Source organism: Mustela putorius, unplaced genomic scaffold (genome assembly GCF_011764305.1).
Source record: "Mustela putorius furo isolate JIRA1106 unplaced genomic scaffold, ASM1176430v1.1 tig00003859_pilon_pilon_pilon, whole genome shotgun sequence".
NCBI lineage: Eukaryota > Metazoa > Chordata > Mammalia > Carnivora > Mustelidae > Mustela > Mustela putorius.
This window is the reverse complement of record NW_025422011.1, coordinates 9,267,897-9,292,397: the sequence shown is the minus strand read 5'-3', so window position 1 is coordinate 9,292,397 and position 24,501 is coordinate 9,267,897. Positions and strand designations below refer to the sequence as shown.

Genomic DNA, 24,501 nt, shown 5'->3' with positions numbered 1-24,501 from the left:
TTTTATAATTCTCTGTGTTAAATGGGAGTTTCTATTATCTGCTCTGGATTCATCTCTTAAAGTAAAATCTGTTATCTTATTTTTTCCAACATTTTGTTATTAAATATTGGATGCTCTCTTCCTAATCTTTAAGACTTAATAGACAATATTTATATTCTCCTTAGCTATGGTTTTTTAATTTTCAAGGAACCCTAGTGGAAGCTGTTGTATTTTTTACAACATTTGAGTTTCTACTTTCTTTCTTTTATTTTTTTTTAAGATTTTATTTATATTTGATAGAAGACACAACGAGAGGGGAACACAAGCAGGGAGAGTGGGAGAGGGGGAAGCAGGCTTCCTGCTGAGCAGGGAGCCCAATGTGGGGCTCGATCACAAGATCCTGAGATCATGACCTGAGCTGAAGGCAGACACTTAAGGACTGAGCCACCCAGGTGCCCCAGTTTTCTATTTTCTAGCTCATCATGTCTTCCTGTGTTATCGTGGACAAAATTATATGTGAGATGTGGTTTCATATGAGGGAACAAAAGTCTCTGTGTTAGAAAAGTGTTTCTGTATGCCAGAGGCCTATAGTGTTTTAATTCCAGAACTTAACATCCAATGAAATGATTATGGGACCAGAACTTTTTCTTTTTTTAAAATATTTTATTTATTTATTTGACAGAGAGAGAGAGAGCACAAGTAGGGGGAGCAGTAGAGAGAGAGGGAGGGCAGACTCTTAGCTGAGCAGGGAGCCTGGTGCAGGGCTCCATCCCAGGACCCTGGGACCATGACCTGAGCCAAAGGCAGATGTTTAACCAACTGAGCCACCCGGGTGTTGTTAGAACTTTTTTTTTCCCCCTAGAGGATTCACTTTATACTGGCTATTGCTGGCAGTTGGAGAGGCATTTTCTGTTGAGTCTTTAACCAGCATGTGGAGAGGCAATGAATTGTTCAATGATATTGTTTCCTAATAACTTGAAAATGTTGTATTAGCATTCTCTGGTTTGTCCTTGAGAGGTGCATTGGGGTGGGATGGGGGGTGGGGTAATGAGGTGGGGAGTGTTCCTATTTTACACATGAGAAAACTGAGGTTAAGTAATTTACTCTAGGTTATTCTGTGGATGAGTCTACAAGCACAAGTAGAAGTCAGACCTCCTGAAAACTATTCCCTGACCACTACTATGGTTTAGTGGATCTGGTCCATCATGCATAGCTAATTAACAAAAACCGGAAGGGGAGTTTTATTGCCTGAAGGGCTACAAGATCAGCTCCTTTATTTTTGGTTGTTTCATTTTCTCATCAAGATGTCCTCACTGGTTTTTTTTTTTTTTCTTTTTCAGATAGTGATAGATGAAGGCCAAAAAGTTGGCAGTTCCTTTCAAGGTGATCTGAATCGGGCTGGAAAGGTGAAGGTAAGGGATGATTCAGTTTTCTTCCATGGCAAAGAATACAAAAAATTGAAAACAAAACAAAAAATCCCAAAGGACCCATTTGCTGTCACTCATACAAAATTGGAGAATTTAGCAGATTTTGTCTTTCTCTCTGTCATATATATATATATATATGATTTTTAATTGGTGTTTAAATATCTTAAACTATGTTCAGTTGGCTGGGTTCCAGATCTTTCTTCCTCAAAGCTTAGCAAATGGAATGGGTTCTTGAGTACAGAAACATGACTCCAGTCACCCTGAACATACACCATCAAGAGAAATGACAATTTAGCAGTTTTGGCACTAAAACCATCGTGGGGAAGATAAATTTTTGCTGTCACTTGGATGCCAGGAAAGAACTGCAGTTATGTACGTGCAAGCAATGGAAGCTACCATTTGTAATTCGTATGTAAGAGCCGTGGTCTGGGGTGTAGAGCTAGGGGAAGAAAGACCTAGGCTATGTTTTGAATTCCACTTAGGAGATCTAAATTTGTAATTTTATGGTATTTTGTTATGAACACGTTTTAGGTCATGAGCATAAAAGGCATTTCGACATTACGCCTTTACTCTGCTAGGTCTCCTTTGTGCCGGTGGTGAAATCATTTTCTTATTTACACTCTTTGATATTCACCTGAGATGAATTAGTTCGTGTCTGAAATGTTACCATTTTGTTAATATGAAATGTCTCATTGTCAGCTTGCTGTGGAAAGCAGTATTCCACGTGGAATAGTCTTTCATTGAAATGCTGCTATTGTGGCTGTAAAGGTCATTTGCTCTGCTTTTTACCTTTGAAGTAATTTTCAGTTTTATTTGCTGGAAAGAAAGAACACTTGATTTTTGGTCCCACTCACCTCTTTTGTGATTTACCTGGGGCAGGATGATTTTTGTTTCGAATGAGCCTTTCTCTTTTGCTTTCTTTAGTTTCTTCTCTCTGACTCTGTAGAGTGAAAAGCCCATTATGGTAATAGCCAGACCCACCACCATCATTTGCTTGAGAAGCAAAAGCAATAAAACGAAAACAAAAAGTAGAGACTGTTTTGGACTGTCTCGGCGGTGGTATATATCCTGGGAGAGTCCCTTTTCAAAAAACTCCTCAGACTGTTCTTTCCCTTTCAGTATAGAGATCTTACTATGGTGCCTACGAAATCCAGGCCAACTTCCAAATTTACTGCTTCTTTCAGATATCTCTGGGAAACCACAGTGAACACAAAGACCTTTAGCTGGGACTCAAAAGTTAATGAGAAAAGTGGATTCAGTTGCACACTTTGAATGCTGTGGAAGTGGATTCATTGATTCTTAATTGCACTTTTTCATTAGGTCTAATATATATAACAATGATGTTAATTCTTTTCTAGGTAGACAATTTCCTAGATTTAGAAGATTTGGATGTGGATGAAGAGACTCAGCCCCAAATGAGTAAGGGTATGCTTTCTGTTTCCTCTATCTATACTGCTTGACCTCTTTCCAGAAACTACAAGTAAGACTTTTAGATAGCTTTTTCTTCTTTTTTTTTTCTTTTTGGCAAGCCCTACTTGCGCCTTCCCTGACTTAGGGAAAACTACAGTCCTGCGATTTCTTTTTCAGTAACAAAGATTTCAGCCGAAAGGTCAAAGCATGATGAAGGTTGTGAAGTCTTTGGTCTAAAATGAAATAAAGGTGCCCCCCTCCCCCGACATGCCTCCACATGGTTGAATTTTGGATAATTTTCTCAAGGAGCGCCATTTGAGTCATACTCTTTATATCTTAGAAGTGCCGTGTAAATTGAGAGATAACATCATATAGCAATTGATCATAAAAATAGCAGAACTCATCATAAAATAAAAAATAAAATCAAAATCTTGACTTGCATAAGTATTTATTAAACAGATAAGCCAAACACTAAAGAGTAAAGACATATTGTAAATGTTTCTTTGGGGCGTTTTTTCCAGTTGAGCTGGACTGGGGGAGGCTTAATGCCAGTCCAACGATGTTTATGCATATGAGGCCTTTTTCCTTTCCTGCTTGACATTACCGTGTAAACATAGGTATCCTTTGTTGCTCAAAAGACCTTTGAAATATGTTCAAAATTAGAGTTGTTTGTTTTGAAAATTCTCATTCCTAATTTAATGTGCAAGAATATCTCAAAGTTGATAGTGAATATTAGGGAAGGGGCTATTTTCCTTGGGGGTTTGGTTGCTGGTGTTGAATTGTTGGTTATAGGCTTTAGGTAATCACAAACATGGGTGCTGGTGTTGATGATTAGGGAAGGTGATTTGTTTATAATCACACAGAAGTGACAGTGCTGGGTGGTGGTGGTTTGGGAATGGCTCTGGCTTCTCTGGTTGCCCGAATTTGAGAGGCTTTCGAGATTGGAAGCAGTTAACATTTTTATTCAGCTTCCAAACATCACATTACTCCACTGAAAGTATTGTTTCTTCTGCCCTCTATTAACCACTAGACTTTGCATGGAATTTTTCCTTACTTAACTTGGTTCAAGTGAGATCAGAGATCTAAAGGAATCACAAGCTCCAGGGAGAGGTTCTCTTAACTGTAAAAGCCCAGGCAGCTCTGAATTTCTCTATGTAAGCAGCTTAGGGGGTCCGATTGGATCAGAAGGGATAGCTAAGGACTTATCAGGAAGCTGGGTTTGCAGAGCAAGCACACTATTTGAGGGGAACAGGAGATGTTGAAAATGCAGATTCCTGGGTCCTGTTCCTAAGAGAGAGTCTAATTCAGAAGGTGTTTGGTGACAGCATTTTTTACCACTACCCCAGGGGATCGTGATATAGCTGTGTCCAAGGAAGACACTTGGAGACAAATGGTTCCCGGTCTGCATGTAGTACGTTTGCAATATAAATTTAATTTTATAGGAAGGCACCAAAGTGTACAGGTTGGGTATTTTTTCATGGCTTACATTTCTTGCTTCCTGGCATTAATGAGAAAATCTGTATACTGGCATAAACCTACATAGGCAACAAATCTGATTATAGTTATATTAGTCTTCAGATTAGCCTTTTTACCTTTTCCATTATTTCCACATTTTTTTAAAAAATATTTTTCAAATTGTGTGTTTTTTGGTTTTGTTTTGTTTTATTACCAGATCTATGCAGTAGCATAAAAAACGCTCACTACTACGATTTTCCCAGCAATCAGATAACAGGCAGTGTTGCTGTGGTGTTGTATAAGAGGTTGCTGAGGCTGAACCAGGTCTCTGTAGAGAGAATGAGCTAGTCAAGCCTATCCCATGTGTAAAATAATGTGGACAGGCGGGGCTGAAAAGCAACCCAGGCTTCATTGACCTATTCCAATTACTGAAAAGACCACCAGGGCTTCACAATTTTTATAATGCAAGATCTAGGTCATTTGAAAGGGAAAAAAAAATTAGTTTGTGCCACGGTAGATTTTAGTTTGGGCCTAATTTGTATTACACTTTAGGAATGTGAGCAGACGGCAGATATTTATATCAGATGGGGAAATGTGACATTTTAAATAGGCAAGTTGCTTGTATAATTTTGGCAGCCGAGAGGTTTACTGATTAGATCCTGTTGTTATTGTTTAAGCAACAGATTTGCCCAGGGCAACGTGGAAGAGAGCTGGGTATTGTTTTTCTATCACTGAATTTATTTGTTCCCTGCATTTGCTTTCATAAATATTCCCCAAGATTCAGGAGCATGATTCTTTCCCAGGATTTGGCTTATCATTTGGGCGGCCCGGGCAGAGATGGTTTTTCAGAAGAGCCAAGGCAGTGCAACTGAATTGAGCAGTTGTTTGAGGGTAGCATTTACCAGGGAGTTTGGTGCCCTGTGTTTATTTGACATCGAGTTAACCACATTTTCCTCCTTTGAATTCAAGGTCAGGTAGTTAACCTCATGGTTACTGTCATGCCCCAGACTGTTGTCCAGAAAAATGATTATTTGGAATAGGTGTTGGTTATTATGCTGAGGCGTTAGAGCAGGAAGAATCTTCTGGACATCTTTATTTATTTTTCCCCTTATTCGGCTGAGCAGGTGCCCTGGCTGAGTGCAATTGACTGCTTGGAGATGGTCTTTTGAGGTCTTATTCTAGAATCATCTTGTCTTATATAGGTCTCTCTCTTTTTTTGTTTCCCAAGATTTTATTCATTTACTTAAGAGATATAGTTCACAAGTAGGCAGAGAGGTAGACAGAGAAAGGGGGAAACAGGCTCCCGCTTAGCAGAGAGCCCGATGCCAGGCTTGATCCCGGGACCCTGAGATCATGACCTGAGCTGAAGGCAGAGGCCTAACCCGCTGAGCCAACCCAGGTGCCCCTTATACAGGTCACTTGACTGGTGGCGGGCGTGCTTACACTGTGGCGGATCATGTTGGGTGAGAACAGGCAACTCAGCCCTGTGCAAAGACTGGCAACCTTATTTGATTTTCATTTTCAAGCTGTCTGATACTCCCAATTCTAATGAAGTCCCCAACCACCTCTTTTTTTAAAAAAAATTCTTTCCTTATTTGCAACTTCGAGCAGCTTTTGCTGCCAGTGAATGGCCTGGGACTGTTATTCGACAGACCTGGAACAACGCTGGCCGGAGCCTGGAATCTAATGAAGAATACGCAGATCCGGCTTCTGTCCTCATTGAATTCATTGACCAGACATTCACCAGATAATCACTAATACAGGTTTCTAAATTGTTCTGCGTGTCACGAGAACCTATGGCAGGGGAACTTCAATTTGTCCGTAGGATCGGAGAATGCTGAGAGCCTGCGATATAAAGAATGAGTCGCTGAAGGTCCTCAGAAAGACATATTTCAGCCAACTTGTAATTTAGGTATTTTTCTTATTTTATACATAGTACTTTAAAAATCATTCTTTCAGGGATGCCTGGGTGGCTTAGTCTCTTAAGAATCTGACTCTTGATTTCAGCTCAGGTCTTGATCTCAGGGTGTTGAGTTTAAGCCTCATGTTGGCATCCATGTTGGGTGTGGAGTCCACTTTAAAAAAAAAAAATTATTCTATCATTGCCCAGAAGATCACTGAAAACATCTTGAGAGAGAAAAAAAATCCTTCCTTCCAAATTCTCCTTCATCCACTCTTCCTCCATTTTTTTTTCCTGTTCCTCCAATTTTTTGTATGTGCAAATTTCTCTATGAAGGCCTAGCTTGAAAGTCACATCCACTACAAGGGCAAACCAGTTGCCCGAGCCTCACAATTATACAAGGAAACTTGAACTCCATTCCTGAGAAGAGCACAGAACTGGGAAGATACTTCTGCCCTTTCCAAATCCTCTGCCCGTTTCTCCCCAAGGGAAATAAATGTAAGACTTTATCTATGTAGAGAAATTGGGAAAAGAAACTATGTATTTATGGATCAGCCCCTTTGTTTCTTCTTTTAGGTTCATGCTCTTTGGAAGATGTATGTCTTCTCCTCTGTGTCTGTGCCATCTTTCTTATAGTAGACACACCTCAGGCGGCCCAATGCCTACCTTATTCAGTGGTTTTCAACCTTAGAGACGCAGTAGAAACACTTAAAAAAAAATTAGATACCTAAGTCCTGCCTTTGCGATTCTTTTTCAGTAGTCTGATATTTAAAGCTTCTCAGGTCATTCTCCTATGCAGCTGAGGCTGGGAACCAACTCTAGGCAGACATCTGGAGGCATTACTCTCTGAAGCCTGACTTGAAGAGCTCTAGGGAAGCTATTCTTATACCTGGATGGATCCGTGTCAGCTGTGTGGACTTCCTGTTAAATGGAATCCCATGGTCTAGACTTGTAGGAAAGGTTGATACATAAGAAGCCCAAATGTGACTGCTGGACAAGCTCTGTTTTCAAATTCAGCTCTATTAGTTGTAAAGCTCATGTTTTAATCCTCATCTTTCTGACTTCTGTGTTTATTCCTCTTTTGTTTCTATATTTGAAGATAGAGAGCTATGATTTATTGTCACTGTCCAATGCCAGCCCCACCCAGTGAAGTAAGTCTTCCTTCATCATCACTATCTTCTCCTCCTTTTCACTTCCATTTTTATTTATTGTGCATTTTTTTTTCTCAAAATAGGTGTTAATGTGTCCCTTGAAAGCAATGTATGGTTTATATGTATGCATCTATACACACACATTCTAAAATTTTGTCTTTTATTTAGTTCATTTACACTTAATGTAGTTGCTGATACCTTTGGCTTTATACCTAGTACCTTATAATTTTGTTTTCTATTTGTCCTGCCAGTTTTATGCCTCCCCCTCCCCTCATTTCTTGCTTATTTTAGATTAATCAGCTATTATTGTATTATTTCATTGCCCACTATTTTTGCTCAGTTGGGAATTCTAGGTTTGTAATTGTTTTCTTTCAGTATTTTACAGATGATAATCTGTTCTTTTTGGTATTAATTGTTGCAAACCAGATGTCAATCTGTTGGTTGTTCCTTTGATGATAACATATTTTCCCTCTCATTTCTCTGCTTTTATAAGTTTCTCTTTTGTTTTTCTAGTACTTTCACTGTGCCTTGGTGTTATTTAATTTGAATTTATTTTGTGTGGGGTTTTTAGAGATTCTTATACATATTGGGAAATTCTCAGCACTTGTCTTTTCATATATTACTTGTGCCTTGATCTTTTCACCATATTCCATACATCTATCTTTTATGTTCTTTTCTGCATTTTCCATCCTTTTTAATTTCCTTTCTTGCTTCAGTTAAAATATTTTCTACCATCAGGATGCCTGGGTGGCTCAGTCATGATCTCAGGATCCTGAGATAGAAACCCCACATCAGGCTGCCTGGTCAGTTGGGAGTCTGCTTCTCTCTCACTCCCTCTGTCCCTCCCCGCAACTTGTATGGACTCTCTCTCAAGTAAATAAATAAAATCTTAAAAAAAAAAAAGTATTTCTACCATCTGTATTCTAGTTTACTAATTCTTTTTTCAATTGTGTCTGTCTTCTGTTAAAAGCCATGGATATTTCAGTTATTTTAGCTTTTTTTTTTTTTTTTTTTTTTTTTTGAGAGACAGACTAGGGGCAGGGAGGGGCAGATGGAGAGGAGAAGGAGAGAATCCTAAGCAGACTCCCTACTGAGTGCAGAGCCCAGTGTGGGGCTTGATCTCTTGATCCTGAGATTGTGACCTGAGCCAAAATCAGGAGTCCAAGGTCTAACCAACTGAGCCATCCAGATGCCCCTCAGTTATTTTAGCTTTTAAAAGAGATCTAGAATATCTGTTTTGAGAGATTTCAGTTCTGTGGTGGAATTCTCCATTTATAATGTATTTTGGGGGGAACATATTAGTCAGTTATTTTAAAATTCATGTCTTTTTTTTCTTTTTTAAAGATTTTATTTATTTATTTGCCTGAGAGAGAGCTAGAGAGAAAACAAGCAGGAGGAACACCAGGCAGAGGGAGAAGCAGGCTCCCCACTGATCAGGGAGCCTAATTCAGGACTTGATCCCAGGACCCTGGGATCATGACCTGAACCAAAGGCAGATGCTTAAATGTTGGAGCCACCCAGGTGTCCCTAAAGTTCATGTCTTATAATGCTAATACCTGGGATCTCCTGTGGGTCTATTTATATTATTCATTTTCCTTTTGATTTCATGTCTTTGTATATGTGGTAATTTTTGTTTAAATGTTGAACATAGCATATAGAATATATAGGGACTGGATGATGTTATCTTTTTCTAGCATAGCTTTTGTTCAACATTTTGCTAGCAATTAGAGTAGTAAAAGGTCACCTTCATCCAGTCTGGGATTGGGCTGATTTAGGACTGGGGTCAAGGCCTTGTGGGGGCTGCTCTCCTTCTAGTTCTTGCTTACTTCTAGGGTGTGGCCCTTCAAGGTAAATCATAGCATCGCCTTCTTGGAGACCCTGAACTCTAATTTTTTTCTTCATAACACTGTGATTTCTGTTGGCAATTCTGCTAAGCTTCTGAGCTTCTTAGCTTCTCTCATCTTTATTTTGGCTTCTCAGTTTCTCCTTGAAAATCAGTAAATGCCACGAGTTGAAAAGCATCTTAGACTCTTGGACTCCCTTCTCGGTACTTTCCATCTCTCTGGGATCTTGGCCACTCAAGTCCTAGGCTACCCTGGTTACCCTGGTAGCTTACCAATGCCTTTATTTATTTATTTATTTGACAGACAGAGATCACCAGTAGTCAGAGAAGCAGGCAGAGAGGGAGGAGGAAGCAGACCCCCACTGAGCAGACAGCCTGATGCTGGGCTCGATCCCAGAACCCTGGGATCATGACCTGATTTGGAGGCAGAGCCCTTAACCCAGTGAACCACCCAGGGGCCCCTCACCAATGCCTTTAAATAGTTGATTTTTTGGTAATTATCTAGCTTTATTATTTTTATTGATCAGAGGGTTAGATGGTATTAGGTAGACCAGTAGACCCCTGGGGATGTGGTCTAGGAACTCCTAGGGAAACTCCTAGGGAAAGCTTTGTGCTTAGCAGGGAGTATGTTTCTCCCTCTCCCTCTGCCCTACCCCTCACTGGTGCTCTCTCTCTCTCTCTCTCTCTCAAACAAATAAATAGAATCTTAAAAAAATAAAATAAAATGAGTGCTATTTTCCATTGAACATGTTCTTGATGAATTGGTAAAAATTATTAATTTTATTAAATCTTGATTCTTGAATACACCTTTTTTACTGTTTTATGTTCTGAAACCATAGGTATGCACAAAGCACTTCTGGGGCATTCTGCCATACTTGGTTGTCTCATGGGAAAACACTTGTGTGATTGCATGGTGTGCTGAACGAGTTCTTTTTTGCCCCTTACTTTCATGGAATAACATTTTTACTTAAAAGAATGACTGACAGACAAACTATAGTTCTCAGAATGAAAGAAGCAAGCCTGTCCCTTCAAGAGAAACACTGGTAATATTCGTTGCCAATGATAAAATTGGCAGTAGATCAAGTGAAAATTCATTTTTGGAAAACTTGTATCCAGTCCTGTGAGCTTGACAGCTTCCCAATATTTGATGACTATTCTGATAAAATTGGTGATGTTAACTAATGTGATCCTTATACTATATAATGAAATGTGTCAACATTTGGAAGACCTACATAAAACAGTGAACCAGTATTTTCCAAATGACCAATTTATGATGTTACAAAATTATGCATAGGAGAAAGATCTGTTCAGTGTGTAAGATAGACCAATGAATTTTAATGTAACAGTATGAAAAATTCACTGAAATAGTTTCAGATTGCACACTGAAGCTATTTTTTAAAACTTTATCGTTTGTCAAGATCTGGTATAGCATCAAAGAAAAATATCCACAATTATATAAAAAGACTATCAAAGTACTCCTTTCTTTTCCAACTACATTTCTGTGAAGACTAGATTTTCTTCATTTACTTCAACTGAAACAGCATATTCCAAAATTGAATGCAGAAGCAAATATAAAACCTAGATTTTTTTTCTCCTAAGGCATTTACAAAATTTTTAAAATGTAAAACAGTGTTTCTTCCTTACTATTTTCTTTGTTTTTGAGAAAGAGATTTTTCATAAAAATATGTATTTCAACATATAATGGTATTATTGTCAGTGATTCAATAAATAAATATTTGCAAATTTGTCAGTTTTAATTTCTAATATGATGAATATTGAGTGATATAAACCACATAAACAAAAGCTCTTTGGGGTCCTCAAAAATTTTGAAGAAAAAGAACCAGTGAGATGGACTATCATAACAAAAAACCGTGTGCCGAAGAGGCCTTATTTACTAATACAGTTCTTATCTATATTCTTTTTAGTTTTGGGGAGGGCCCAAAATTTCAGAAAATTTTGGCCATTTCTACATAGCAACAAAGGAACAGATTGGTTAATTTTTATAAATATGCCACTCAGATTAAATATTGTTGTCCAAATTATGAGATATCAGGTAGATTGCTTACTTTTTAATGTTATATTAGATTATCTGATTATAGCTTTTGACTGTTGATTATTGACTTCATACAGAAATACAAATGGCATAAACACATAGTTGACATTCTTATCATGGAGTGAGAAAGAAGAGATGGGAGTGTTTTCAACCAGGCTTGCCATGGAACACGAACATTCACTTCTGAGAGAGGGCTGGACTGTGCAATGTACGTCAGCCAAAATAATGGTGTGTAGTTAAGATGAAAACAAGGCCTTTGGTTGTTTCAGAAACAGCAGTTAATAAGATCAGGTTAAGGGGCGCCTGGGTGGCTCAGCGGGTTAAAGCCTCTGCCTTCGGCTCAGGTCATGATCCCAGGGTCCTGGGATCAAGCCCCGCATCAGGCTCTCTGCTCAGTGGAGAGCTTGCTTCCTCCTCCCTCTCTGCCTACTTGTGATCTATATCTGTCAAATAACTAAATAAAGTCTTTTTTTAAAAAATTAAAAAATTAAAAAAAATAAGAACAAGTTAAGTTTAATAAAGCATTTCAGTTTTGGAGAATTTTACAAAGGACTTCAGACATTCCATTTCCCCTCCCCCCACCAATGAATAGAATAATTTTTCTCTCTGAGACATTGTGAGTGTATAAATAAACCGATGCGTGATTTTAAAATGGCTGAAAGATAAGGTAGTCTTCTTCATAAAGTACATCTTACCAGACTATCCCTGTACATATTAGTGTCACTCTTTTATAAATCCATCCTCTGTAGGGCTAATGCTGTTCAATTTTACTCTTGATCACTCTCTGATTGATTTATGTGTGAAAATCTTACCCCTATAACAGAATTTAGTGTTTGAGGGTGAGGACTCTATATAGACATCTACAGTGTCTTCCTAGCAGGTAACTCTTGGTACTTACTGTTCGGTTTAGAAGGGGAAGTGCGGGAATTCATTTCCCGTCTCAAGTATCTGTTGAGAATTTGCTGTGTGTCAGGTGTTGTGTCAGACGTTGGTGAATACGCGTTTGTGCATTTTGCTTTTACACTGAAAAAACAAACAGCAAGAATTTGAAGTGTAGGGGAAACTGAATCTTGTTGTTTTGAGGGAATTGTTTCCATGGCAGTAAAATCTTTAGGAAAGAAACCATTTTTGTTGAAAATCCTCCCTTCTCTGCAAACATATCGGGGAGGCAACGAGCTTCAGCACAGGAATTTGAGAGGTGTCCTCCTCACTGTGTAATATCGTCAGTCACATTTTAGATAGCTCTGAAAGCAGAATTGATTTTGATTCACGTCTGAACTGATGTTTTGTGCTCTCAGCCGGTCATCTCAGAGGTACTGGTTTTCCCATGAAGAGGTTTTCTCTGCTTGCCTTTGTCGTTGGCAGGCCCCTGACCACGCTTGGGTCAGTCCTAGGCAGTTACAGCAGGGAGCTCAATGAGGGAGGTGCGTTGGAGCTCATGAATAGGTATCTTAGAAAGCCAACCTCTCCATCAGCCTTACTGAGTTTAAAAACATTGCTTCTCTGGGTATAAAATGTTTACGTGTACTTAATACTGACTAACCTTGCTAATGTGCTATGGCAGTGACATTCCTTGTCTCTGAGTTTGGTTGTATAATTTGATAAATTTAAATAATTTATGTAATGAAATTGCTTGTTTAAAAGAAGTTCCTGGGGGCGTACCTGGGTGGCTCAGTGGGTTAAAGCCTCTGCCTTCGGCTCAGGTCAGGATCCCAGGGTTCTGGGACTGAGCCCCGCATCGGGCTCTCTGCTCAGCAGGGAGCCTGCTTCCTCCTCTCTCTCTGCCTGCCTCTCTGCCTTCTTGTGATCTCTGTCTGTCAAATAAATAAAATCTTTTAAACAAATAAATAAATAAGTAAAAATATAAAGACGTTCACGGGGACACCTGGGTGGCTCAGTTGGCTAAGCAACTGCTTTCGGCTCAGGTCCTGATCCTGGAGTTCCGGGATCCAGTCCCGCATCGGGCTCCCTGCTCAGTGGGGCATCTGCTTCTCCCTCTGACCTCTCCCCTCTCATGTACTCTGTCTCTTTCTCTCTCTCTCAAATAATAAATAAAAATAAAATCCTAAAAATAAATAAATAAATAAATAAATAAATAAATAAAAGAAGTTCATCATGTGACATGTGGGCAGAGTATGGGCTCTGCTGCCCGACTTCCCGGCTCTGACACTTTCTAGCTGTGGCCCCTTGAACAAGGTTACTCTCCTTGCTCAGAGCTCCTTACCTATGTAATAGGAAGTAATAGCATCCTTGGGAGGATGAGCTCAACTGATGCCTGTAAAATGTCAGCTCTTATACGTGTTGACTGTTGTTTTTATTTCTTCTAATTTGGTCATATTTTAAGGATCCAATAATGAATCATAGTAGAAGTATCTTCTTCACGATCTCCCTACCCACTCACAGGTTCAGTTTCTAGGCTGACCATGTTCTGTTGCTGGAGTCCTAAGAATTTTGTAATTAACATGTTTTTGTGCTGGTGTTATCTGCAGTTGTGAGAGACGTATTTCAAGTAAGTTTCAGTTTTTGAATATCAATACCGGCTTAATTATCTCCCTATATATGCTGCCATTGGCAACCGCCAAGGCACGCCTGTTGTTCATTAATCACTTCCACTGAGAACTTAATTAGTGTCTTCATTAGGATCATCATCGAGTCGAGTAGCAGGCAGCATGGTCCTGAGAGAGCTGCAAGTTCCTGGCCAGCTCCAGCAGCCCTTCTGGTCCTATGAAAGCCTGGATCCACGAGGAGGCCTATTGTGCTTCTATTTGTTTTTCTGTTTTGTCTCCCTTAAAGAAAGCTGTGGAAGATCTAATGGTGATGCCCCATGTTCCGTCACACATGCAAAAATAAGGCCACAGATCCACTTACAACGGACAGATCAGAAAACCCAGATTGGTTATTGAATTCTTGTCATGGTGCTAAACAAGCTGGAAACAAGTTGTTTGTGGGATCGAACATCATACCGTGAATTCAGCATATGACAGAGCACTTCATTTTTCTGCTGAAAGTTAAAGTCCTTTCCTGCTGGCATCACTGTTTTATATATATATATATATATATATATATATATATATATATTATTTTTTTTTTTTTTTTTTTTTGCCATAGTGTTACAGGATGAATTCAGCACTTCATTTCCTTTCTTTCCATCCCTCAGGAAAATGTGGGAAAATGAGGCAAAGGTAGCATCTTGCCTTATTTTCCTACAGAGGTAGAAATTGGGTTGGGGGTGAGAGGGATGATCAAGTCAGTCCCTAAACAATCCTTCTCCCAAACCTTTGGATCGAATGTGACCTTGAGACAGTAAGATAAAAATAAATGCACAAATGACTTCTATTTTATGGAAAAGGGAATCCTCTGGGTAAATCCCCAAATGAGGGCAGGCATTGTCTCCAACGAACCTACTTTATTTGAGCATTTTTACTTCATACTTTTGACTATTGTAGGCTTTTAGGTGATTTAGGTCAATTGTGAACTTGATGAAAGCATCACGTGAAATATTTTGTATCCAACAGACTTGCTGCTGCTTCCAGGGGAAGTGGAGGAGGACTTCTACCCGCGTGTCCCTTCTTACATTCCTTCTGTGGCCCAGCCCTTTGCCCCTGGGGTCAAGCCAGGGCCTGCTGGGAGAGGAGCCGACAAGCAAACAGAAGAGGTACTCCATAGGGAGTTCAATCAGTTTTGAAATTGCCTTGATTTTGTAACTTGTCCTTTCAGTGAAATGCTGCCATATCTTTGTGCTTTTTTATTTTTCTTAGATTTAGAAAAATTTAGAATTCATGTTGCTTAATCTAGTCCCTCTGACTGCCATCTATCTCTAATGTGCAGATTTCTTTTCTTTTCTTTAAGATTTTATTTGACTGAGAGAGAGAGATTACAAGTTGGCCAAGAGGCAGGCAGAGAGAGAGGGGGAAGCAGACTCCCCGCCGAGCAGAGAGCCCAATGCGGGGCTCGCTCCCAGGACGCTGAGATCATGACCTGAGCCAAAGGCAGAGAGGCTTAACCCACTGAGCCACCCAGGCACCGCTGCAGATTTCTTTTAAACACGGAGAGCAGTTATGTCTTCTTTACGTGGAAACTATTTTTGTTTCATGACGTAGACCATGCTGCAGGACAGTGTTATCTGGGGACTATGCAATAGATTCTCTCTTATTGTCTGGACTGGCCGTTTGCTTTTTACTCTTGTATCCAAGGTCCTATAAACATCTTGTAATGGTTAAGGTAAGGCCAAGCTGTTGCTGTAGAGAATCCCAACAGTAAGTCAGTGGCCAAAAGGAGATAGAACTTTATTTCCCTCAGATAACAGTCTATGGAAAACTCCTTCTTCTTCTTTTTTTTTTTTTTTTTAAGATTTTATTTATTTATTTGAGAGAGAGAGAGAGCACACATAAACAGGGAGTGGGGAAGGGGCAGAAGGAGAGGGAGAAGCAGACTCCCCACTGAGTGGGAGCCCAACATGGGGCTCAATCCTGGGACCCTGAGATCACGACTTAAGCCAAAATCAGATTCTTTACTGACTGAGCCATCCACACACCTATGGAAAGCCTTTAAAGTGAGTGTTTTCTCTGTTCCCTGGGGTCACCAGGGGCCCAGATTCCTTCTCTCTGGATCTCTGCTGTGCCTTAGGACATTGTCCTCCTATGAATGTTCCAGCTCAGGTCACGGTCCTGCTATAGGGGCAGCAGGGGAGAGTGTGGGAGCTGCACATTTCCCCAGGGCTTAGGACTCAGGACTTCATTTCTGCTCACCTTCCACTGGCAACCACTTCACCGTATGTTCCTGTCCAGCCACTGGGGGGAACTGGGAAGTGTCACCTAGCCCAGCGCTTCATAGTCAGGGGGCACGGAATCTCTGCCATGCCTTTCCTGTCCCACTGGCACACCTAGAAAGTCATCATTTGTCGTTGTTTGCAGCTCTTCTGCACATACGTTAGAAACACGCACTAACTAAGGCTGCTGGTGGTGTTGGGTGTGACCTTGATCACCATGTTTACTCCCAACAGAAGAATGTCTCAGGCACAAGAAATTGTGAAGAGCTCTTTATTACTGCTTCCTCATAAAACTCCTAGGGATTGCCTATTTGATCATTCAGGTACTACAGATCTTATCACTTAAAGATATTCTGTTACCAGGAGGGGGTGGGGGGGTGCCTCGGTCATTAAGCGGCTGCCTTCAGCTCCTGTCATGATCCTAGTGTCCTGGGGTGGAGCCCCATATCCGGCTCCCTACTCAGCGGGGAGCCTGCTTTTCCCTCTCCAGCTCCCCAGTGCTTGTGTGCTTGTGTTCCCCTCTCCCTATCTCTCTCTGTCATAAATAAATAAAATCTTTAAAAGAAAAAAAAGACATTCTGTTATGGAAGCAGTCGTTCAGTCAAAGGTAATCCACATGTTCCCATTTTAAATTGCCTCTTTGTCATAGAATTTTTGTTTACAGACATCACAGAAGTGTGTCTGGGAGGCTTGCAGGCTTGTATTAAACCCCTGAATTGGCTACCAGATAAACTGGTAGCGGGGACAGCCACTCTTCAATGTGCTTTTTGAATTACAGATTGCTTTCTCCAAGTAGTAAGAAACTAAAATTGCAGTGTTATTTCTAGCAGGAATCAGTTTCTTTTTAAAGACTTGTTCATGCTCTTGACTTCAGTTGTGACCATACAAATTGCTGGGCCAGCCAGTGGCCATGGCACCTAGTGCCATTATAGAAATTGTTATAAAATCGTTTCCATTGGTGGGTTAAAAAAAAAAAAAAAACTGAATGATTCCTAGAATCCATCAAGTAGCCAGTAAAAAATGCAGGTTAAAACCTTGGATATGATTGTATCTTGAAAAGGAATATCAATTTCTTCCCAGAAAATGTGAACATTTTTTAAATGTTGGAATCAAAATGATCTGAACAAATTTTGTGTTGGCAAACTTAGAAAACATAGATGGAGAGCTTTTGCTGGTTTTCAAATACCTAGACTATCTTGGCTGGGATTTTTATTTCTGACCACGATTTGTTAGAGAAACTTTTCAGAACTGTCTAGAATCCTAATACTTTACCAACTATGCCTTGGTTAATCTTATTTTAAAGCACTCACTGCCAGTAAAACATCATAATAATCAATTTCTAGCAAATATATCCTGTAAGGACCAACCAAGGGGCAATTTGGGGCTAAATATGGTAACTTCTTTCTGTGATATCAGTCTCAAAGATGAAAATGAATCCTGGATGTCTTGACCTCCTCTAAGTAGAGGCTCTGACTTCCTCATACAGATTAGACCAATTTAAATTTTTTCCTAATTTTGTCACTGGGGTTTTATATATGTGCATCTCCCCCTTAGAGTCAGACATTTGCCAAGGACATTCCATCTTTCCGTTTGTGAATAACTTGTTGCCTTAGTAATTCTGTGTCAGTGAATTTAGTAACAGCTTTATAGTAACATTGGGAAGATGAAAAATTGTGTGTTTCTCCTCCACCCTTTTCCCCCAACCCCAAATCATAGAAGAAACTTTGGTGGTATTTCAATGGGAGATCTCCTTTTTTTCTGGTTCGTAATGGGACTCTAAATTTTTTCACCTATAAAGATGGTTTATTTACTATATTACTTTGTCAGATAGCCTACAGCTAAATGCTGCTCTTATTGATTTGAGCATTAGTTCTGTTTTCTCTAATTTGCCTGTGTGGTACTATGAATGAAAATGATTTCTCTGGTAACAGGGTCTCTCTTTGAATGAGTCACATGAGCAATTTTAAGGAAACTAGCCGTTTTCTAACACTGTGCAAATTCTATTCCCTGAGAGGCTACGAAAAGATTTCAGTTAGATTTGAAATGAGACCCCTCAAATCCACATATTTCTCTCAGCTCCTTAGGCCAAAATAATAAGTTAATAACTTAATTCACAGTTGTTTTCTTTTTAGTAGCAGGGGATTTGGTTTTCCATTGCATCCATTCTCCTCTTTGAAATAAATGAGAATTTCAGTTTGTAATCCCAAAGCCTTGGAGTCATACAGCTTAGAACCCTGAAACGAACCTAACTCGAAGGAAGAGAATTCCCAGCGTGGGCCACAGTAGCTGAGAGCCGAAATACACAAGTAGAATTGCAACTTGACTGCATTTTAAAAGCTACCATTTTGAAGATCACCGTGATGTCTTCTGAATTGCAGTGTACCTCTGCTTTGGATTACATAATGTGGTCCTTGTCTTGGAGGACTCTGAATTCACTGATGTGTGTCTTCATAAGCTTAATTAAAAAGCAGAAAAAGTAGGAAGTAGTGCCGCGTTCAGTGCTATCTGCATATGGTAGACATGCAATAAATACTGAATGGACAAATAAATAAAAGAAAAACCTCATTACCCACCGAGAGTGTTTATCTGCGACAACAACACGGTCAGGGCCATTCTCTCTCTCCTTCTCTATTGCCTCATTCTCCTCACCATGTAAACATGTTCGAGTCTCTCCCATCCTTAATGAAATGAAGCAAAACAAAAGGAAAGGGAAAAAGCCTTCTCTCTACCTCAGGCCCTTTTGGATTACTGTCCGTTCTCCCTCTGTTCTCGTCTAGACTCCAGTAACTATGAGACTTGACCCCACTCGTTGACTCTGCTTCTTTCCCCCTCATTCCTCATTCAGTGTCCTGCAGAAGGTCCTTGGCTCTAGTCACCTGCCTGGATGTATTCAGAATAAAGGTACCACTTACTCTGTAACTGCCAGATCTCAGTGGACACTTTCCAGTCCTTTTTTTTTTTTAATAAAGAGAGAGAGTGAAGTGGGGGGCAGAGGGAGAGGGAAAAAATAGGGCTCCATGCTCAGCACGAAGTGCTATATGGGGCTCGATCTTACACCCCTAAGATCATGACGTGAGCTGAAATCAAGAGTCGGTCGCTTAGCCGACTGAGCCACCCAGGCGCCCTAATGGATCGCTCTACTGTGCCTGACCCTCATGGTCCTCTGGTTCTCACTTTACTGCTCTCCCCAGATTCTTTGTACATTTCTCTCTTTGTTCTTTCCCTGCCTCCTTTGGGGGCTTCCCTCCATCCATCCCTGAGTTGGTACTGCTCAGGGGTCCGTGCTAAACTTCTTTCCATTTAACATACTTGGATCCATTTTCCTCTCTAGGTTTTACCTTTCCTGCTTCTGTCCTCAAATCCACATCTCTAGCTTCAGACCTTTCTCGGAGCTTCAGGTTCTGGTTTTCAGTGGCCTGTTGATATCTCTATCTAGATTCCTTTGGGTGCCTTCAAATCAACATGTCCAAAGCCAAACTTGTCTTTCTTTGCCTGCTTCACTTCATGCATTCTTGCTTTTCCAAATCCAAATCAGTCCTCAAGTGGTGCCAGTTTTGCTTTCTTATATTTTCATATCTCTGCTGTCAGCTTCCTGTTTTCGTTCTCTCTTGCCTGGACTGCTCTATCAGGCTCCTAACTAGTCTCCCTGACTCCAAATCTACCCTCTTCTTACTCTTCAAAGTAACCCATCTGGATGTAATCTCCATGAGGGTAGGGCGTCTTTCTGGTTTTCACAAAGCAGTCCGTCCAGCACTTGCCTCATTGTAGTTGCTTGGTTAAAATTTGAAGGAATGAAGGAATTTACCTGAAATGCATGGATGACCAAGTATCTACCTTTCTTTGAAGAAATCCTTCAATGACTTCATCATATCTAGGATAAATAGCATCTAAGATTGTCGTGATCTGGCATCTCCTGTTTCTCTCTCCCTTAACACTTAACTACTTGCAGATCCTTACATGTGAACCTTGGCATCTTATTTCCTTGTCCTGCTCACTAGAACTCCCTTTATCTGCAAAGTTCTTCCCTCAACCTTTTTAACTAATATCCTTAAGATTCTGCTTGGATATCAACTCTCCCAGGAAGCCGTCTCTGATTCCTTCCCAGTACCTTATAGTCCGAGTGGGTTTAGGTGTCTCTTCTCTGTTCCCATCACCCCCAACATACTGTTTGTACTTACTCCGTTTTACTCTACTGACTTGTTAAATGTCTATCTCCTTTCTCTCCGATGTCGGACAAGACTTCATCTTTGTATCCTCAGTGCCTATCGCAGTGTCTAGAATTTCATAGGCGCATAGAGTTTGTGGAAAGAATGGAAAGTCACTGAATGGTCGCAGGAGGGCGCCCCTCTGACACTGTGAATCAGGGACATACTGGCCACATTACAGGGCTACCCTCAAATGGTTTGAAATGTCATGAGTATCATTACATTTGGCATTGCAAATATGAAATTACTGCTCTTCTTGGTTTCTTGCTTTTGTAGTTCAGCACTGAATTGATTGCCTAGAGAGTTAATTTAACAATAGCTGCCATTATAACTCCATTTCCAAGTGAAGAAATTTCTATTTTTAGGTGTATTTTTGTAACTCTAAATGTATTATAAATGAGTAACTCTCGTGTTGCCATCAGATTTATTGACCAGCTAAAACCTTTATTCCTTGCTATTGTTTTGGTTAATACTGAATGACCAATGAAGGGAATCATACTCCTTAACAGAAAAAATTTAAGTGTATTAAAAAAAAAAAACTTACAGGAAAACAAGATTTTTCTACTTAAGGATAAACTTCTACATCTCTAGTACCACAGTGTTGGATATTACAGCTGCAAGTTATGTTGGGACCTCAGACAAGGCAGAGGAATAAGGGTGTGATGGATTGGGCCATTTGTAGAGCTAAGTGGGCCATGGGAGTGAGCCCTTAGCAGAGAGTCTAGAAGTACGGCACACAAGCTGTTCTCTCTCTGGGTTGCTAATACGAGGTGGGTCATGAGTTGGGTGTTGAATGAGGAGGCAAGTGGGATTTTCTGGAGAGTAGCAATGCCCAGCTGAGGGTGAGGTAAGCCTCAGCACTTCCCCTCTATGTTTTTGCAGCCCCTCTTTGCATTTCTCAGTTGGAGAGCATGGCACACGATGTAGAAGTTGTTCATTTGCTCTGTCTTCTCCCTGAAGGGAGGATACCCGGTGGACACAGATTTTGCTATTTTCATCCCGTGTTCCCTGTATCTAACACATATTAAACACTCAATACGTGTTTATGGAGTGAACAAGTAAAGGGGAGGGAGGTGGGAATGTGAGGGTTGTTTGTGTTGTATAGAGGGAATGTGAGGAGGATGGTCTGGTATCACCGGGATTTTAGCACAGCAAAGAGATTTGTCTCCTATTAAATGCATTCCAGCCTCAGAAGGAGGTGGGTGAAAGCAAAGTGGCTGCATCTAGAGAGTGGCTGGTACAGGGTAGGTAAGGTTTTAGAGGCTGGGGGTGGGGCGATGGTTCAAATTCCTAGTGCGATGGACCCACGTGGGTACTTGCAGCCTGAAACTTGGCCGATAAGTGGATGCCAGGCCTCGAACCAGCCATAAAAGGGCAGCAAGAATCCCATCAGGCTGGATACACTGGTAGAGAGGGGACTCTTTCTGGTCCTCTCCCAGGATCTGTTGGAATCGGCTCAGGGTGGGGTGTGGCCAGGCCTGCTAGCCACAGTGCTCCCTGCTGAGTAGAGATGGAGACGACTGTTTATGTTTCCTCCTTTGAGCTGTTCTTAGCCATATTACCACTCTGTCACTTCCACTGTGGAGATAATTGTAATCTTAGAGAGTGACCAAAATGGACAGATCGGTCACTCTGTAGACCGATTGGCTTCCTGTGCATGCACGCTCTTTTCAAGACAGTCATGGTGTTACATGGAGCCTTCGATATGGATTTTATGATAAACCGTGGGAATTACTTAGCTTATTTGGAAAAGGTCTTTTCTCCGCAAGAGCCATCTATGACTTGGCTTAGTGAGAAGTCCAAGGTTGAGTTTTGCTGGTGTTTTTGTTGAGAGGGTAACATCTGAAACCGATTGCCCTGGGTTCCAGTCTTGCTTCTTTCCCTTACTAATGATACAGCCCCAAGCCGGTCACTTAACCTTTCAGAGCTTCAGAAGAGGGGTTGTTTGAAGATTACTGCTGTTACCCACCCTGTTCCTTGTACTGGGGCAGACATGAGGTGGGAACTCACTCAGTGGCAGCTCCCATCATTGCCTTTGTCAGGAAAGCCTGCAGACAGTTCCAAATACAGAGGAAATGAACAAGTCTCTGAAGTCTGTTCTCTTGCTGGTTTTACTTAGAAAGGATGGTAGATGGCTACATCTTTGCTATTAGCACTGCACACCTAACTACAAGATGCAATTTGCCAAACAGATAGGAGATACCGACTTTTCATGTCCCCCCTCCCCACCTTTAATAACAGCACATGGTTTCTCAGCTACATGGTCTGTTTTTGAGAACATTGCAAAATCCACTCAATGAGATAATCTTGAATGCAAGAATATTTAAAGCTGATTATAGCTTCAGGGCATTTTTTTTTTCATTCCTCCATAAACCATAGTTTTCAATTATTTTAGCATCGCCATACATATCATAGAGTTACATAGAACTGCCAGGTAATTTTATTGTATTACAAAGCATTTGCTTTCAGAGCAGCTCTTTAAGAGGTGAATACAATGTGATTTAATGTGTATTCTCTTTTTGTTTATTGGAAAATATCTACCTTCCTCTAGGAAGTCTTTAAACTCACAGATTATGAATAAATAGGTACAGAATTATTGTGCCGCTTTGCAGCTACTCTGACTTGTAGATAAATTCTGTAATATTTTTTAAAATTCTTGAGAGAAGAAAGAGATCCTAGAATTTTTGAGGAGATGGTGTGTGTTTTAATTCCCACTGTTATTGGCTGCAGAGTTACAAGTATTATCTGAAGAAGTAAGTATGATAAGTGTAGAGTATTTTTATCTTGAAAATTGTTGTATAGATACAAGTCTTTTTTAGTAAATGGTGAAGGTGTGTTGAAGGTTGATCCAAATCTCAAGGTATATTTTCTCACATTTTAATGTAACTCTTAGTTTTTCCATATGCCTCGAGCCCTAACACTGCAAGTGGTAAAAATGTAATGAATGTGTGCAAGAGAAACTCTCTGATTCTTGCCGTGGGTGGAATTAGTTAATGATATTCATTCCGATGCAGGATGGTACAAATGGGGCATATTAAGAGACTTAAATTAGGTCAAATTGAATAATTGAATTTATTCCTTTACTTAAAAACAGCTTAATCAGCGGAGAGTGCTGAAGTTCTAAAAAAAAGTTGAATTAAATATTAATAGGGAGTTTATGTTTTCAACTTTTTCCTCATTTACAGCGATCGTAGGATTTTTCTCCTTCTACCTTTTACAGACACTCGGAGATGAAGTCCAGCCCTTCTCACTTGACGAAGAATTTGATTATGACGCTGTGATGCTAACCCCCAAGTTCACTCCTGCAGAGATTGATGCGATCACACAGCTGTCCAAGCAAGAGAGATCACCGACACAGACTTAGAGGAACCCCACGGCTGATTCACGGAGACATCTTTGTGTTCGTGTTTATTTTGTTGTTATACAAGCAACATTAGAATAAAAGGTAAACCTAGTAGGATTCCCTTTGTCGAAATTTTCTTGTGCATGAGTTGATCAGAGTTTTTGTCAAGAGGGAGCTACGACTAACAAGACCAGGGAGATCTGTACACTTACAGGATTCTCCTCTGTCGTGTGTTGCTAAATCCCATGGCAGGCGAGGGGAGATGGAGGTGGCCAATAGGGACAGGAAGCAATACCCACAGAAGAGTCCATTTTTTTAAATTAAATTTTTTTTAATTTGCGTGTAGTTGACACAGAATGTTACATTGATTTCAGGTGTACAGCATAGTGATTCGACCTCATGCTACGCTCTCCACAAGTGTACCAGCCATCTGTCACCATACGACGCTATTACGCTATCGTTGACTATATTCCCTAGGTGGTGCCTTATATTCCCCTGACTGGAAGCCTGTATCTCCCACTCTCCTTCACCTGTTTTTGCCTGTCTCCTAAGCCTCCTCCTCTCTGGCACCCCACTTTAGTTTCAGCTGTCCTGCCAGGACCTCCTCTGCTTGGAGAGCTCAGGGACTTGCTGTCCCACACGCTGCCTCACCTCCAGCCCCTCTGCCAGGGCACCCCAGGCACAGAGTGCCCTGGGACTCCCTGGCCTGTGCCTGCTTCAGCGTCACCCGTCCTGCCAGGGTACCCACGGTGCACGGAACAGAAGGGTCTGTTCTGATGATAGCACAGCAGCTAGGTAATGTGCGCTATTGCAACAAAGATGGGAAACATCATCCCACCTCCTTGGGGGTGAAACACTGTAGCACATAGAGACAAACTGACACAGTGGTGGGGGGGCGGTCACTGGTCCCAGCTCTCCGGAGACTGGGGTGTGAATGTGCGTGCTGAGAGGTTGGGCTCCTAGGATC

General features: G+C 40.7%; 1 protein-coding gene across 3 annotated transcripts in view; it reads left to right on the top strand.

The window, feature by feature from the left end:
- The window catches only part of IFTAP (intraflagellar transport associated protein), a 64,609-nt gene extending 40,958 nt beyond the window's left edge, over window positions 1–23,651 (top strand). For 2 of the 3 annotated variants that reach the window (XM_004756003.3, XM_004756004.3), the window contains 4 exons: window positions 1,320–1,391; window positions 2,765–2,831; window positions 14,734–14,873; window positions 23,412–23,651. In XM_004756003.3, coding sequence (XP_004756060.1) covers window positions 1,320–1,391; window positions 2,765–2,831; window positions 14,734–14,873; window positions 23,412–23,555 — 423 coding nt within the window. In that variant the 3' untranslated portion in view covers window positions 23,556–23,651. The remainder of the gene's footprint in view (window positions 1–1,319; window positions 1,392–2,764; window positions 2,832–14,733; window positions 14,874–23,411) is intronic. The other variant, XM_004756005.3, reaches the window with a different exon arrangement.
- Window positions 23,652–24,501: the final 850 nt, after the last annotated feature.